The sequence below is a fragment of the Harpia harpyja genome, chromosome 4 (assembly GCF_026419915.1).
Source record: "Harpia harpyja isolate bHarHar1 chromosome 4, bHarHar1 primary haplotype, whole genome shotgun sequence".
Lineage (NCBI taxonomy): Eukaryota > Metazoa > Chordata > Aves > Accipitriformes > Accipitridae > Harpia > Harpia harpyja.
Window position 1 is genome coordinate 74748357 of NC_068943.1, and position 16443 is coordinate 74764799.

A 16443-nucleotide genomic window follows, 5' to 3' on the forward strand; every position below is an offset into this window, starting at 1 on the left:
TGTTTTGCCATATTCATTCTTGACCTTAAAAACTGAAAAGTGGTGTTTGTGAAACAGAAGCTTGGTGATGACTACAAGATTTGCCTGAAACGATTCCCTCTACCTACACGTGCATACCCACATGTTTTCCTGGAATCCCTGATATTCAGGCACTCCCCCAAGCACTGTGCTGTTTCCAGTCAGCTTTCCTGGACAATGTTAGTTATCAGAAGGTGTTCCTTCTTTGGGGAGCGATACATTACTGGGTCCCTATCCAACCCATGCAGCTAAGCAGGGGACAACTACTATCTATCATGAGCAGCCATGCCTTGGGGTGCTGAGCCCTTGCATGGGTGGCCTGGAACCGTGGCTGCAAGAACTGGTATGCCCGTGAGAACATTATATGGTATGTGTTCTTCACTTTGAAATAATCCTGAAGAGAAGCCAGGCTAAAGTAAAAGCAAATACAAATTTTCACTCATACAAGCTTAAATAGACAATACACGTGTGAAGTTCGTGAAAGTTAAGGAACAGAAATTAAAAGTATATATATACTTCTGTATGGCTGAAAGAGCTATAAATGTTTTTCTAAGAAGAAAGCTATACATGATGGCCAAACAGATCTGACAGCTCACCACTACAAAAAGCAGGGAAGCCTACTGTCAACTGCCGGGATGATAACTGACTCAGTTCACTCATACTTCACTGCTTGGGCAAAGCTCTAAACACACCCATGGCCTAACTATGGATTAGACAGTATTTCTAGGAGGAAAATATTTACATCCTAGAACACAATATTTTTCATTTAATGAATGTTATATTCCATACACATCTGTAGCTTGCTGATCACATATGCTTATGCGATCACAGCTGACAGTGAACATGGCACTGTACTGGACTTTCTTTGAGACCTCAGATCTAGTCTTTAAAGAGCACTTTAAACTATACGTGAGAATTTAGGTATACAGTGTATACATATCTCACGTGATTAGGGGTAGTAGAATGGAGGGGTCTGATTCTCAGGCTAAATATTTCCCAGGAGTTCACACTTACTGTAGTTTTCTCAATGTGATCTGGTAATGAATCTATGAGCAAGTCTCCCACAGGTTTCCAGCCATTCCTCACATTTTCAGCCTCCTTCAGGTCGGCATCAAGGTCATCCATGGCACACTGCAAGTCTTTCAGTTTTTCTAATGCTTTGTCCACTTGCTTCTGCCAGATACTGGCACTGGCATTTAGGTTCTCCCATTTCTCTTTTACCTCTGATGACTGCTTACGCATAGCTTTTGCAATCCTCATGGCTTTCTCCTCAGGGGTCAACTCTGTAGAGGGAAAGAAAAGTTACACTCTTTATTTCTTCTCTTATTCATGTCTAGTTAAACAGGCAGTGCTCCTGAGGTACACACTCAAGACGGTCAGTAAGTCCTGAGTCAACTGATAATTTATTTCAGCAGGTACAAGGTAGAAGAAAGTCCACCTGGCCATAACTAAAATAAATCTTAATTGGTCCTGATGACAAAATAAAGTTTGATCAGAAGACAGGAAACTATTCCTGATTTCCACGTGTTATGATATCCGCAAAGTAAAGGCAGCTTACTGATGATTTATTTTTGGAGGCCCAGGGGGAGGAAATAAAAGATCATTCTTCCCTACTGGAAACTGCAATAGGGAATCTGGGGACCATTTCATGTAGAAAGAACAAGAACGGTGCTTTGTTCCTGGATCACTTGCCACCACCTTCCACCCTACCCCCAGGATGCCTCCTCTTTTCCTATTCGCTAGCAAAACCCAACGTGTACTGAGTACCATGTGGTGGGCGGTTCTGCAGCTCTACATCCATTTTTCTGTGTTAACATCAAAGTCCTAAAAGGCTGTTTTAAATAGGTTTTGCAAATCTAAAACTGTTCAATTAACCTGTTGACTGAAAAAGAGCCAAGCTTATGGTGCACTATTTTTCACAAATTTCAGGCTTACATGTCTAAATCCCACACAAACCAGCAATCATGGAAATCCCATTCATGTTAGCAAAGACCAGCTGCCACTGAATAAGCAAAGCCAAAATGGGCACACACACAGCCTCAGGGTGCAGTCACAGGAGACAATACTGATTATTTCAGTAAATTGCTTATATTTAAATTGCCAGTCCCTGTTGAGTCTCCAAGACATCAGACAGAACTCCACACTACAGACATGCTTCAGCCCTCTTTGACAACAAGCACCAAGTCGGTCGGTGGTTTATCTCTTCTCCACAACAGATGATTTCTGCAATCCAGTCAGGTGGTCTATCAATAAGAGAACATACTGTCTTTCTTGGGTCTTCAATTTGAGACTGATCAAGACCCAGACGGTCAGAAAGCTAAAAAGAAAACCCTAAGACATCCCCAGCAGGTCCTGCTGTCTGCTGCTCAGAGTGACCTTGCTGAAAAAAGTCATGGGTAGCTTCCTTCACCAGGGGAGACTTGCTTCAGTAATGACAAAGCCAGTCTCAGACGATTCCCCTTCTACATAACAGCCATGCGGTTTCTGCAGGCAGAGAAGCAAGCAGAGGAAACTTGATACAATGCAGAAACCAGAGAACAAAAGAAGGGGGAGAGACGTGGCATACACCCAAACTAAGCCAACTGGCCTTCTACTATTCAATCCTATATAAAAACCCTTAGAAAAGGTTTATCACAGTACTCTTGTGATTAAAATTCAAGTGTTGTCTATGAATAAATTATACACAATAATGCAAAGATGAAAGCATCATTTTTGTCAGAAGTCAAATGAGACATACAATCTTCCATTTACTGATACACTGTCTTTAAAATCATTATAACTTGAATTAGCTTGGAGCTGCTAACTTGGGGAAGGAAGGTGAGGGGGTAACGTACAAAAAATGGGGAAGGAGGAAGCTTTTTGCTTTTCTAAGGCTATATGAATATCAAAGTAAATGCACTGTTGTGGTTGCAAAAGTTCTCTTACTATACCTCTGGTGATGCAACTATTGTTCATAGGACCCAATACGGAAAAGCACACTGCAAGTAATTAACACAAAATAAATCCTTAGAATATATTCAATTTGTAGATGAAAAACACAGGCACGTTCTTCCCAGATGTAAAAGTAACAGGAAGTTGTCTGGATCAAAAACAGAGTTTCTGCCAACCAATTCCACATATTTATTTAAGTTTTTTCAAATCTTGCTAGTCTTTATTAGTCTTGATACATGCTAGACTACAAATACCAGAAAAGTATTCGGCAACACAATCCAGACACCATGAGAGAAAAAAAACCAACAACAAAAGAAACAACAACCCACAATTTCAGTTGGTGGTGTAGGGGAAGAGGATGTTGCCAAAGGAGCAAGTGTTGCCCAAAAGTACAAGGCAACTTGCTAAGAAGTGGTTATATAGGAGAAAAAAGTACCACCAATGGTAACCAAGGGAGAATGGGAGGCAAGGACAATTGACAAGAGCCAACATCACCAAAGGAAGGGAGACAAATACCTAGGCTGTAGGTTTTTGAGCACGTTTTGACTTCTAGAATTAGAAAAGCTCTTTTAAAAAACAGAACCATTTGAAGAAAGAGTGGAGCTGAGAGAGACAAAAGAAATTTTGAGCTTAGCAAAGTATTTCAGTGACTTGCTGGGTATCATAAGCTATCACGTGAGAGCACTTCCCATGTGCACTCTGCCTATGAAGGCAGAGGCTAGCCAGGCTTAGGGATACCACGATGGCAAGAGGGTATTTCAGAAGAGGAATTTGGGGAGGAACAGCTGTGACAAAAACCTGCAATACTTAATGGAATGGAAAGAAATATAAATTATATATGTAGCTCTGGGATATAGAGACACAGCAGTAACCCACAATTTGCAATACTGACAGACCAGATAAAGACGAACACCAAAGGCTGTGATAAATTGTACCTTGTCTGGAATTCCAGCAATTCACAGTAGAATAAACCACATCATAGGACAACACAGTTCTGGGATGATCTTCACCCCAAGCTTTGCAACAGATTTTAGAAAAAGGAAAAGAAATAAAGCTTAAGTTCTAAGCAAAAAAAAAACAAACCTTTCAGATAAAAACTGTTGTTTTAAACAAAAAAAAAAAAGCTACAAAAATGGCTTGCTTAAAGATATCAAAGAAGTTGTTACTGGAAGTAGTTCTGGAATTATTCACCATTAAGAATAATAATATACCATTGATGAATGAATGAGAATCCACTACAGTCCAGTGACAAAGGGACTGTGAACAATCTAGAAGCCAAGCTCAATTGCAGCATGCAGAAGTTGCACCTAGTGGCAGAGTTCAGTATCACAGGATACCTCATAGGTTGAGATATCCTATGATACAACTATAGGCTGAGGACAACCAGGTCTCAGGAGTAAAAGCTGCAGGACTTCAAATGATGATTAAGAGAGCACCTAGAGTTGGAACACTTTACACAAGGAAAGGGAATACTGAGCTTTGTTGAAAGGGGACAGAAAATTGCAGACCCAGTGGAGGAAGCCTCCTTTGTTGGCATCTTGAACATGTGAACACAGGAGACATTATACCCAGAAATGGGACTAAGTAGAAGTTACATATATGCAAAGCTGCAATCTGCCATTTTTATCCAATATCATGTGCTTTCATCGTCCTTTACTTGTTATCAGAGCCAAAACCTACCAATTCTGCATAAAAGAGCAGAAAGTTGGAAGGGCTTAACAGTTCTAAACTAGATTATTAGCAGGTTGTTTAAAATGATCAGTCACTTGACAAGGAACATGCTGAAAGCTCTAGTAGGAGCTGAAAATCTTGCAAAACTTTTGGATTGTCCACAAAGGTACTGACACAACAGATTCAATAACCTTTTCTCACTCCAGTAGAAGCAGTAAGAAAAAAAGCGGCTGTAGCAATACATGGCAATAGAAAATGGGAATATCAGCCTGACTTTGTCTGGCCAGCTAAAACAAGGCAGCTTTACTCATGACAGACTAGTCACATATTTTGGGAGGGACGACGATTCCAGATCGACTGGGGTGATACAAGTACCCCAACAGAACTGAAAACTGAAACATCTTTTAAGACCATTTGTCAAATCAGTGTCATTGTGCAAGGGTATCAGCTGCATATTTTATTTGAAAAATATTAGTTCATTGCAAGACTGCTTTATTTTACAAAAGCCTTGGAATTGCTTGTAAACTTGCCCTAAAAAGACATTTACTAGGGAAATAAAGCAAAACACACATTTTTTTGAACTATAAAACCAATCAGCATCTATTCATTTAAGAGAGAAATACAACTTGTATAGCTTCCTGTTTTCTATCATGAAAACCCAACTTATTAATAAGCAACATATTACTTTTTTTCAAGCGGGTAACACATTCTCCAAGATACTGGTTGCATAGCATAAAATAATGTCTTAACAGTAAGAGTTTTCTTCTACAAGTTTGGAATTCGTTTCACCAGTCTGTCATTACACACACTGGCAGACAACAGTACCTTTTTGCTGTGGAAAAACACTACACAGTGGTTGTTGCTTTTTTGTCCCCATTTAATATAAAGTCTTCTCAATGATCAGGTTCCCCCCCCCATCCCCTTGTTTGGGCTTTTTTTTTTGTTTGGGTTTTTTTTATGGTATTTATTACATTATCTCCCCTTCAGCAGCTGCTCAGAAAGTAAGAAAAGCCTATATTCACTGGACCATCTGTTTACCAGAGAGAAAAGATATAAACTGACCTTGCAGTCAGGGAGAAAGAGCAGGAAAAAAAGTCTCCTTCTGTAGTGGAAAAAACTTGATTTTAGTAAGTATTTTTTGTCACAAACAAAGCAATGAAAGCACCAACAGCTTTTCTGTATCTGCAGCAGAGACAGAGTGCCATGGAAGGAAAACTTTCAAGCCTGAACTTTACAGCATATAGCTTCCTTACGTACTTACATATATGGAGAATACTTACCCAGAAAGTTATCAGTGAAGAAAATTCAAGAATTAGATCTCTTAAACTATTCCTGGCTCTAGCAGTTTTGATTCTAAGCATTTGTGCTTGATACTCATTATGTGGACTTGAACTAGTGATCTCTTTCCATCTTCCCAAAATTACATTAATTTTCTTTCAGTTTTGCTATATTCTTAATAAAATATACTAGAACCGGAGCTGATTTCATGCCCCCTCCCTCTCCCATTACATCAAATATCATCTCTTCCTTTGTTCATTCTTTGCAGCAAAAAACTGGGTGACACAGCACTGTAATCATTATGAACACTTTCAGAGCATTTGAACAGACACAATGGTGCATTGTCAAACTCCTAAGCAGAAGAACCAAAAGCACTGCTATCACTGCATGATGAAGTCTTTAGCATTGCTCCAGCGAAAGCATTCTCTAGGTTTCTAACAATCTGGACAGAAAACTTAGTTCTGACAGGATGGGAACTGCAAGCTTATAGAATAAGCAGCAAGTGGTTAATGTGGAAATGTAGCAATTAGTCAGACTCCAAGGACCCAACCATGCAAGCATAACCCAGTATATCACCTTTTTCTCCTATTCAAATATTTACTGCATACATAGTTAAAACAAAGAAAAAGCACAGTCATTTTCATCTTAGCCCATTTAGGTTTTCTTCTATTGAAACTGGAAGTTCTTTAAACCACAGAAATATAATTAAATAAAGAGTGAATGAGGAAAGTCTCTGCAGGATAAAAGACAAATTACGTTCGGTCTGCAGAAGACAGAATTGCAAAAAGCAGAGAAAATGAAAGCTGTTAATCTCATGTATGATGAATCCTTCTGGAAAGGGCCAGGAGTATGGGCTCCAGATAAAGACAAATGAGAACAACGCTAGCAAATATACATATCCCTCAATAATGGTTGTTGATATTTCCCAGTGGGTGCTGGTAGGAAGGACACAGAAGGATGAAACAAAGAGAAAACAGCTTCTAGTAAAAAAGAGATAATAAAGTTGTCCCAAAGCATCTATCTCCAGAAAACTAAAGATTACAGCAAGCCTGACAACCATGCATTTATCCAGCATAACCAGTGTAATTTGTCAATATAATCAAAACATATGTAATACTTTTCACTAAAAACAAGCCACCATTTTGTAATAAACGGTATGATCCAAAGCAAGTTCACAATACTTTTGCACAGTGGAAGCCCAAAGTTTGTGTTGCTTCAGGAACATAAAACAGGTATGAATTCAGTTTTAGTCTGCTTCTGTGAACCACGACATTCTGCCGCAAACCCAGAAAAATCCAAATATCACAGTACTGTTATAAGCATCACCAAGCTACTGTGTCTTCTTCCAATTCCTGTTAAAGAGAGAGTACTAATGGAGAGAAGGCTATCACCATTGTATCCCAGTTACTGTAGGCAACCAAGGAATTAATCCTATGTTTCTTTCCAAAGCTCTGAGACTGCAGACTGTAACAGGCCTTTTATTTCTTCCAAAGATCAATAAAGATTTTTTTCTGGCACAACACATATGGCAGGTAGCTCCTCAGCAAGGCTGCATGAGACAGATATACATCCCCTAACAGCATTTCAAAACAAACCAAAGGCATGTATTTTATTCCAAAACAATACAAAACCAGAAAACAAAGACAAGTCAGACAGCACAAAAGATAGGGCTCCCTGACTTGATGGTGTCCTATAACAACAACACAGGACTCTAAAACATCCACATTCTGAACTTTATAGAACCTTCTAAGCAAGTTTCCTCAGGCCATTTTCTCCTCTATACACTTTTTAATATTCTGCAATTTCCAATCTGCTTTCTTGAGGCTCATTTACACTGTGTTTGAGCTATGTTTCTTCTAGAGAGTAAGACAGGAATTTTCTTTCAAACAAGGTCCTAACCTTTGACATCCATCAGTCATCCACATTGCTAGTAGTGTAACTTAGAAGTCTCTTGCAGACAAAGCTTTACTGGTTTCTGGAGTGTTTAAAACAAGGCAACAGTTAAAGTTTAAGAACATGGTTCCCACCTGGGAAGAATCCTGTATTTCAGCTAAAACTGGGCCATAACATAGCATACAGGTCAAGAATGAATAGAACTCTGCTTATATCCTGAGGTCCTCATGGTTAAAAACCCCCCAGTAATAAAATTAACCACAATAGCCTCAGGGCAGCCTGTTTCCAATACTCAGCTATTAAAAATGCAGGCTTAAAACTCCTCTAAGTTTGCACTCCACACCACTCAGCAAACAGAAACAACTTCCTTGAACTTCACTAATATGACTCCAAGCAGGCAACCATGTAGACTCTACAGGAAGAATTTCAAGGCTGTACTCAGGTGGACTAAACTTGTAGGGTGACTAAGAGATCTATTTGAAAAGGAGAGAGAAACTTAATTTGAGATTCTCTCATGGGCAACTGCACGTTTATCTAATCTTATGAAGAAACTCTCAAAAGTCACAAGTGAATGAGCTCCAACTAAAACAGAGGCAGCAATGTTCAAAATAGCGTAAGTAGTTTCCGGGCATGACTCCGCTGACCTCCAGCGGGCCATGCCCTCTTCACTCTCCTAAGCACTTCTAATTTTCACACTCTAAGACTTCATACTCAGCCCAGCTGCATAGCAGAGAACAAAAAACCTATTCCAGTGGTGCATGATAGCTAGTGGATAGGCACAAGTGGTTGTGAACAGAAATGCTGCCTGCTATACACATTAAAAAACAGTAAATTGCCTTTTTCCAGTGACATCTTCCTTGCTAAGAGGAAAACATATGGCAGAGAATTTATCTGAATGTGTTCAGTGGTAGGAAGCAAAGAAGTTCAGTTTTTACTTACGTCTGAAACAGATGAGTACGTTGTGGGTCTACAAGTTTAAATAAAGTATATGCATGTAATTCACTGATACATATTAATATATTTCTCTTGTAACACAGACGTAGTTTATGGGGTTTTCTACACTTTCAATTAAGAGGAGATAATAGACGGTAAATACTTAATTTATAAATGATGTGTTTATCACAACCTTTGCTACCAAATAAACAGCTTTCAAAGCTAGGAATCTCATTGCCGTAAGAAAACTAGAAGACACTGAAGACCTTCGACAATACTGCAGACTCCTGGAAACATTCACTATTGCAGTGAGAATCACTGTAGTGGCCTGTGGTAATCTACTAGGATGTTAGTTTATGCTATCTTCTAAAAAGATTATGTCCACTCCCTCACTGCATCAGTGGAATTTTAAGGACATAATTTCAGCAAAACTGTATCATTGGTTTGTAGCACCCTGGGTACACAAAGCATTATTTCTGCTTTCCTTTGTGTCTCCCATGGCCTGTAACCTTACTAAGAAGCCAACTGTAACTATGGATAGAGAATTATAATTAACATATTTAGATCTAAGTTTTCTGCTATACCATGGGCAAGTGACAACAAAGCCAAAAAAGTGACCATTTCCAGTTTCCTTATCCTGTCCATCTATAAAATTCAGCAGCTGGCCTGCTGGTTTATCAATCAGCTCCACTCAGATGCTGAAGCAGCTCAAAGGCAAGAAGAGCGTGAAGCTTGCTTTTTTGTGATGGGGCCTCCCTACGGAAACAAGGCAAAACAAAATCAGAAGAAAAGACAGATGGGAGATCAAATTAACTTAGAAGGAAGTTTCCTGGAAGCTGAAGAACCGTGTTTGAATCTGCCAGTTACAGTAGAAGGCCAACATGGGAAGCATAGGGCCAAGATAGGAAAGAAGAAACCAAGGCTTGCTCATAACCTGATTTTACATTCTAGTGATGTTTTTGAAATCAACAAGAACATTATAGACAATAACAGGTTATCATAAGGCATCCTATAACGAATATTCTCTTTGGATGGAATGATGAATGTATGTATGCACAGGTCCTTAAAATAGGTCTCAGTCAATCAAGTTCAAAACTGATTCTTATCAGTTTTCTCCTAAATCTCTCTCATTCCGTGTCCTTACAACAATGCCCTCCCTGGCATGAAAACATCACGGAGGGAGGAAAGAAGTGGATGGTGAGGGAGAGGTTGAAGAAAATAAAGTGATTTTACAACCTTTATTCTCTTTGGATTAGCTAAAATCCATCCTAAACACCCCTGCCATTACACAAGGTAAGAACTAACCTCAAGAAACAGTGACTTTCCAATTAATGCAATTATGATTTTTAAAAAAAGGTTTTGCTATTTATATTATAGAAGCAGCCAAGAACATGTTGAAACCATGACTGTACAGTGCTGTGTACTGCTCATCGATACTTTTTTAAAGACAGTCAGCTTACAATCCAAAACCACACTCCTTCCCCTTTAGCAACATGAAGTGTAATTCACTGAAGTTAATGAGTTGACTTTAATGTACTGCAGACAATACCAGTGGTCAAGAGGCTGACAGAAAATAAAAAAAATAAACATTTTTGAAAGCAAACATAAGCCCCCCACCCATAGCCTTCACTGAAAATGGTTACTCAGAAGAAAAATTGTGCGTGTCTGGACGGCTTCAAATCCAGAGACGCAGCTTTCTGGAGACCGGTGGCATTACTTGTCAGAGGAAATTTAGCAGACTCAGTCCTGGGTGAAATTTAACAGCTTATGATATAAAAGAGATCAGAGCAGATGATTCAAAGACACCTTTTGGCCTGAAAGTCTATTAATCTACAGAAAGTGCAACACGGCTCTGTGCGGGGTGCAGGTGCCCACTGCTGGCAGGGGGGGCTGCAGGGGGGCCTCTGGGAGGAGAGGCCGGGGCTGCCCCGTGCTGGGGACAGCTGGCTCCGGCCGACCCACCGCAGGGCACAGCTGAGGCCCTCAGCCACGCTGGTGGCACCTCAGGGAAAGTGCTTTTAAGAAACAGCAGAAAACACCAAAGAGGGAAGAGGGGGGAACAAAAAGGAGAAGCAGCAGAGGGAGCACCAAGGTCAGAGGAAGAGGAGGAGGCGCAGCTGCCCCATGGCGGGGCAGATATTCCCCAGGGAGAGCCCACACCGGGGCAGAGGAAAGATACGAGAAGAAAGAAGCAGCAGAGAGAAACTGCTAGGCTGACCGTGGACCCACCACCTTCACACCCTCTCACACCACTCGTTGCTCTGTTGAAGAGGCTGAGCATGACCTGCAGTCATAAAAAGGCGTGAAGGAGACAGGAATGAAGGAGTCAAGTTGAGCCTGGGAAAGCAGGGGAGGAAAGCTGTGGTTTTAATGTTTGTTTTTTTGTTTCCTACGACCAAATCAGTAATTAAATATTTATTTTAAATGGTAATAAATAGTTTATTTTCCCCCAGCTAAATCTGTTTGGCCAATAACAGTAGTTTGTAAGGGATCTGCATCTGTCCCCATCTTGACCCATGGGCTTTCTCACTCCTGGTCTTCCTGTCTTCTGCCTCCACCCCACCGAGGTGAAGGAAGCGAGTGAGCGGGTGGGTGGGAGTTTGGCTGGTAGCCAAGACTAACCCACCACATGCGCAAAAAAAGAAAGTCTGTGAAACTACTGAGTGTGAAGAAGGAAGAGGAAAATAAGTTCAACGCACATCTGTGAAGCTTCCCAGTCTGAGCATATTCGATCAGTTTTCAAATGTGATAACTGGACAAGAGACACTCACACGTCACTTGCAGACCACCTGCCTGGCCATTATTGTTATGCAGTTTGCCATTGTCATCAAATTCCCTGCTATTCCCTTATCACTGCCATCTGTACAGCACAATATAGTAGTAGTAGTAACAACAGCAGCAACAATAGATTGCATAACAAGAATTTACGATTCAGCTCATCATCTGAAGTTTGCTCTTGCACTTTCAGTCAACACTGACTAGATCATTGATATCAACCCCTGCTAGAAAATGAACATTTTATGCATTGGCATAATTTGTGCTAGGTGGTTCTATGGCTTTTGAGAGGAGAATCTGTGACTTCAAACTTTTGTGTGAAAGAACGAGCAAATATAAAGCAAGGATTCCTTATTTTTCAACTGCAAGGTTGCTTGTGATTTAGACTGACTAAAACATTAGGGATGCAATATATCAAATAAGTTTGAGAGCAAAGACAAACAGAATGTTTTCAGGAGTCAGGAGTTCAAAAAGGAAGCAGTACGATACATCACAGCAGCTAAGGTACCAGAACTAATCACAGGGAAAAATGGTTCACTGGCTTTAATCACCAGCTATTTAAACTTTCTCACAAAATTGAATTAGGGAATATGAAACCGCATAAAAATTTGCACAGAAATAACACAAAGTATGGATGCAGGAAAAATTAGTTGTTTCCACTGAACAAACTGAAAACGTTTGCTATGGAGATGTATAGGAAGATGTATGGGAAGAAAAAAACACTAACTCCCGATACAAGCACCTATACTGTAATTCTGTAAATTATACAGAACAGTAAATTATTCACATCTTACAGCAACTGCTATTTCTGTAAAAGCTGATTGCTACCTTTTCCAAGAACAATTCTTATGTAATTAAAAAAGATTTTTATAATGTTCTATCTTATATTGGAAACATAATTCTAGGACTTAATTACACAGATATTTAGTAGTTTTTTCTATTTTGCGGGGGGGGGGGGGGGGGGGGGGGGGAATTATTACCTCCTTGTTGGTCTCCGATATAGACAAATACCTCAACAAATACTATGCAAATATCATTTCTAGGATAGCTGTGGTTTATTCCTTAGTAATAATTCAACTAACGTTCAAATCTTTAAGACTCTGTAAGGACTGCCTTCCTAAAGCTGATTCCTTTTACTTCTAATGAGATAAAGTACCAAATACATTTGTTTCTATTTGTGGAGTAAAACTTTGCAATAACAACATATCTACATTTGAACATGCATCCTTGAGCTACTATTCTGACATTAAGGTGCATATGTTATTGTGTTAAGAAAAAAAAAAAAAAAGAACTGATGACTTCCGTGTTCTGAATCAAAAATTAGAAAAGGAAATAGAGATTCTTCTACTTCTTCCATTAAAATGTGAGTACTTGCAAAGCAGAGTGTTAATACTTTGAGGCTAAATCATTGAAATAAAAGCAATCAAGATGTGGTTTGGAAAATTCTGAAGTCTAACCAAGTAATTGGGATATAAAACATGTACTAGAGACATGCAAGCCCTTTTTCTTTCTTTTTGACCATTCCTGGAAGAGAGTATTTTCTGACCTGTTTTTGAATGCAAGCTCCTTCTTGGTTCCTCAGGCCCCTCAATTGGTTGGTCAGCAAGGAAAACTCGTGCCTGGTCCACAGCATTGAGAATGGTTTGCTCTTTATCCTTCAGTTCACGCCTCAGTGCCTTTTGGGAAGGGAAAGAAGAATGCCATTTGTAACTTCATCTTGCGAACAACAGATACCATACCATTTTCCCTGTTTTCACCTCTCTGACCAGACCTGTCTAGTGAGTGAGTAAGAGCCAACATGTCATTCAGACTGCAAGATAAAATGTAAATTTTACAAAACAGAAATTGTAAGAAATTAATTAAAGCTAGAAGGGTAATCTTTATGAATTGACTTGAAGAATTGAACACAAGAGAGATGATGATGGTAGGTTTTAAAAACATTCACCTAACAGAAACAGAAACTGCTACAATCAACTTCTAAAAAAGTAAAATTAAAGGGTTTATTGCTGTTAACAGGACTAATATATAGTAGATTACTACAATAGATAACTTTTTCTTTTTTGGGAAATGGAATAACAGAAAATTGCACCTACTGAAACATCAGAAGATAATTTCACAACTGCTAAAAAGAATTGCAAAAGTACTTTACATTCCTTAGAAAATGCTGCCTCTTATTTGTGTCTCCTATTTATTAATATTTTTAAAACTTAGAAGATATGTAACCAGACCTTTTATGATGAGAATACATTCTGAAAAAACATTCTTCAAATTAGCCAAAAATATTGCACCTTATTATGCAGAAACAATTGAGCCTTATAGAGAGGAAAAAGAAGAAAAAAAAATAAAAATCTTTCTTTAAGACGTTTTCATGCTAATGGAAATTAATTTCAGGATATTTTGTTCTCCAGCAATTATGACTTTTTTAAAGGGTAAGTGTAACCACCATTTAAAAAAAAAAAAAATTCATAAGTAGTCAGCTGTAATGTTTCTTATAAAGCATTTTCTTCCATTCAATTTTTTAGCTATAAATCTGTCCCACCTAGAAGGAAACTGCTTTGCATGTTTTATTTGTATTACTTTCTACCAACAGAAACACAAAAGAAGATGCTTTAAATATTATTAAAATGCTACGCTTAATTTTTCCAACATGTTTTTTAGCTCCAATTACAAAATCAAGGCTTATTTTGCTGACACAAGCTGCTCAGCCCCCCTTCCAGCTCAAGAAAAGCAGTTAGTCAGTGTTCACAAAATTACATAACAAAACAAGTGCTTTCCACTACAGAAAATAGTGAAAAACAGTTACCATGAAAGTCTCACAAATGCTACCTTACCCTTCTCATCAGTAAGTCTCTTGGTACCACAAACACAAAAAACACCTACCTCTTGACTTTAGCTTAGAAGGAGACAGAATGTTATTTTTCCCTCCTTCTCCCCCGCTTTATTCCCTTATCCTCCTCATCTTCCCAAATCCTTCCATGCCTTCTCACTTCACTTCTGCTCCAAATTAAATAAAACTTCAAAACCCAACAAAAACTAACCACTGAAAATATGCTAACCTCCATTACGTTTAGGAACTTGCATTCTAGTCCTATCTTCAGTAACCATTGTCTTTATATAAAAAACTCTTCAGAACAGTGTTCTCTCTACATGCTTTTATATAGCAACAATAACAAGAATAAGCCCTATTCTTTGTAGACTTCAGTATATATACTATGTTTAACAAGAAACAAAAATTGTAATTTAAAAACCAAGCCCTACTTTGTAAAAAAATAAATAAATAATTTTTTTTTTTACAGAAACTGAAGTACTGTGAAAGCAACATTCCTGAAGAATCCCTTCAACTCAGCACAATATGTATCAACATTTTAATTTCACATAACACACATTAGAATGAGACTCTTCTCAGTGCAAGAATTTGCTTCAGGAAAGAAGGAAGACAGGAAGCTATTATCATTACTGTGCAATTAAGACTCAAAAATTACCCATTTAAAAAGCTTTTTGTTAGTAGAGCCTGTGTGGATGCACCTTTAAAATACAATCTTAACTTTTAATTTCAAAGATTTTGTCAGAAACGGGGGTGTGTGTGTGTGAGATTACTTTACTTCAGCGTGAAGTAGGAAATCTTTCTAGAATTACTCTTTTTTCCTCCATGCAATTTCACAAATATTTCCAAAGCATACAAGAAAAAGGAGGCTATGACGGATTTTGAGCCTACTAAGAAATTTCAGCAGTTAGAAAAAAATCTAGAGATGGATCTGTTGTGCTGTCTCTCTCCTATTTACCTTCACATATTGTGTACATAATTTTCTCCTGATCACCCTCAACAAAACTTCAATCAAGTTTGACCTAAATATCTTGGATTTAATCTCTGTCCCCCTCCACCATCCCTGTCACTGAGGCTGTTCAAACCGAAGTTGACAACAAAAAGATTTTAAGACTTTGGCCCATATAGCTCATCAACTCTAAATCATCCATGGCATTCCTTATTAATATATCTTGACAAAGAAATCTTTTAGTATGAAAGAAACCTTGCACATGAAATAATAATATTGAAAGAATTTGGTAGCAGAGTATCTTGAGCACACCACAGACTTCTTACATTATGGTTTATACATTTTTTTCTTATGCCACAGATGCAAAAATAATTTTTGGAACAGCCACTCAAACTTGGGCAACTTTATTCCTTGTTTCTTAGCAATACTATATCTCCCTGTCTCTTTCTGCCAGTAAACAAGAACAGCAATGAGAGTACACGATGCAAGAATAACCAAATATATCAATAATACCCTCTTGTCCTTCCAGGCAATCCTCTCTGCAACAGAACAAAAAAGAAACCCACTTATAAATCTAATCTTGAGCTCAAATATCATCTGTCTTGAGCGGACTGAAGAAAGATTTCATTGGAAAAATCACATCTACAAGAACACTACAGAGTAAAAGTAAGTCATAAAAAGCCCAGCAAGGAACATAAAAGCTGCAATACTGAATCTGATTATTGTATTAAAGACTTTTATATAAAAGAAGTGCAATCATGTATTTTGGTATTTTATTTAGTATTGCAAAAGATACCTCCCCAATGGCTACTCTGAATGGATGCACCTCTTTCAGTAGAGAATTATACTACTGTGTCACTTCATTCCCCCTTGTTTGTCATTACAGCCTAAAATAATTAAAGCATTTGTACAGCTTTGAGCGTAGCACAAGTTTTGGTAGAGGGAGAATTCTTTCCCTGTAGCTAGGTATACTTTTCAGGGAGAAAATTAGGAGAAAATTAATATTAGAGTTTTGGTATAGATTAAAAAAATAAGTGAAGGTATGGCAAAAGACTTAAGGGAGTCACTGAAACTGTCCACTAACAAGGTAAACACATGGATGCAAGTATTTTTTGAGTCCTGTTCGGTATGCAGATGTGAACACAAAATGAAAATGTGAACGCTGAGCACA

The 16443-nt window shown here is 38.4% G+C and overlaps 1 protein-coding gene across 4 annotated transcripts in view; it reads right to left on the reverse strand.

The window, feature by feature from the left end:
- Nucleotides 1-16443, reverse strand: part of UTRN (utrophin) — a 391603-nt gene that overhangs the window by 89469 nt on the left and 285691 nt on the right. For all 4 annotated transcript variants that reach the window (XM_052784810.1, XM_052784809.1, XM_052784811.1 and 1 more), the window contains 2 exons: nucleotides 13046-13175; nucleotides 1033-1301 (listed from right to left, as the gene is read on the reverse strand). In XM_052784810.1, coding sequence (XP_052640770.1) covers nucleotides 1033-1301; nucleotides 13046-13175 — 399 coding nt within the window. The remainder of the gene's footprint in view (nucleotides 1-1032; nucleotides 1302-13045; nucleotides 13176-16443) is intronic.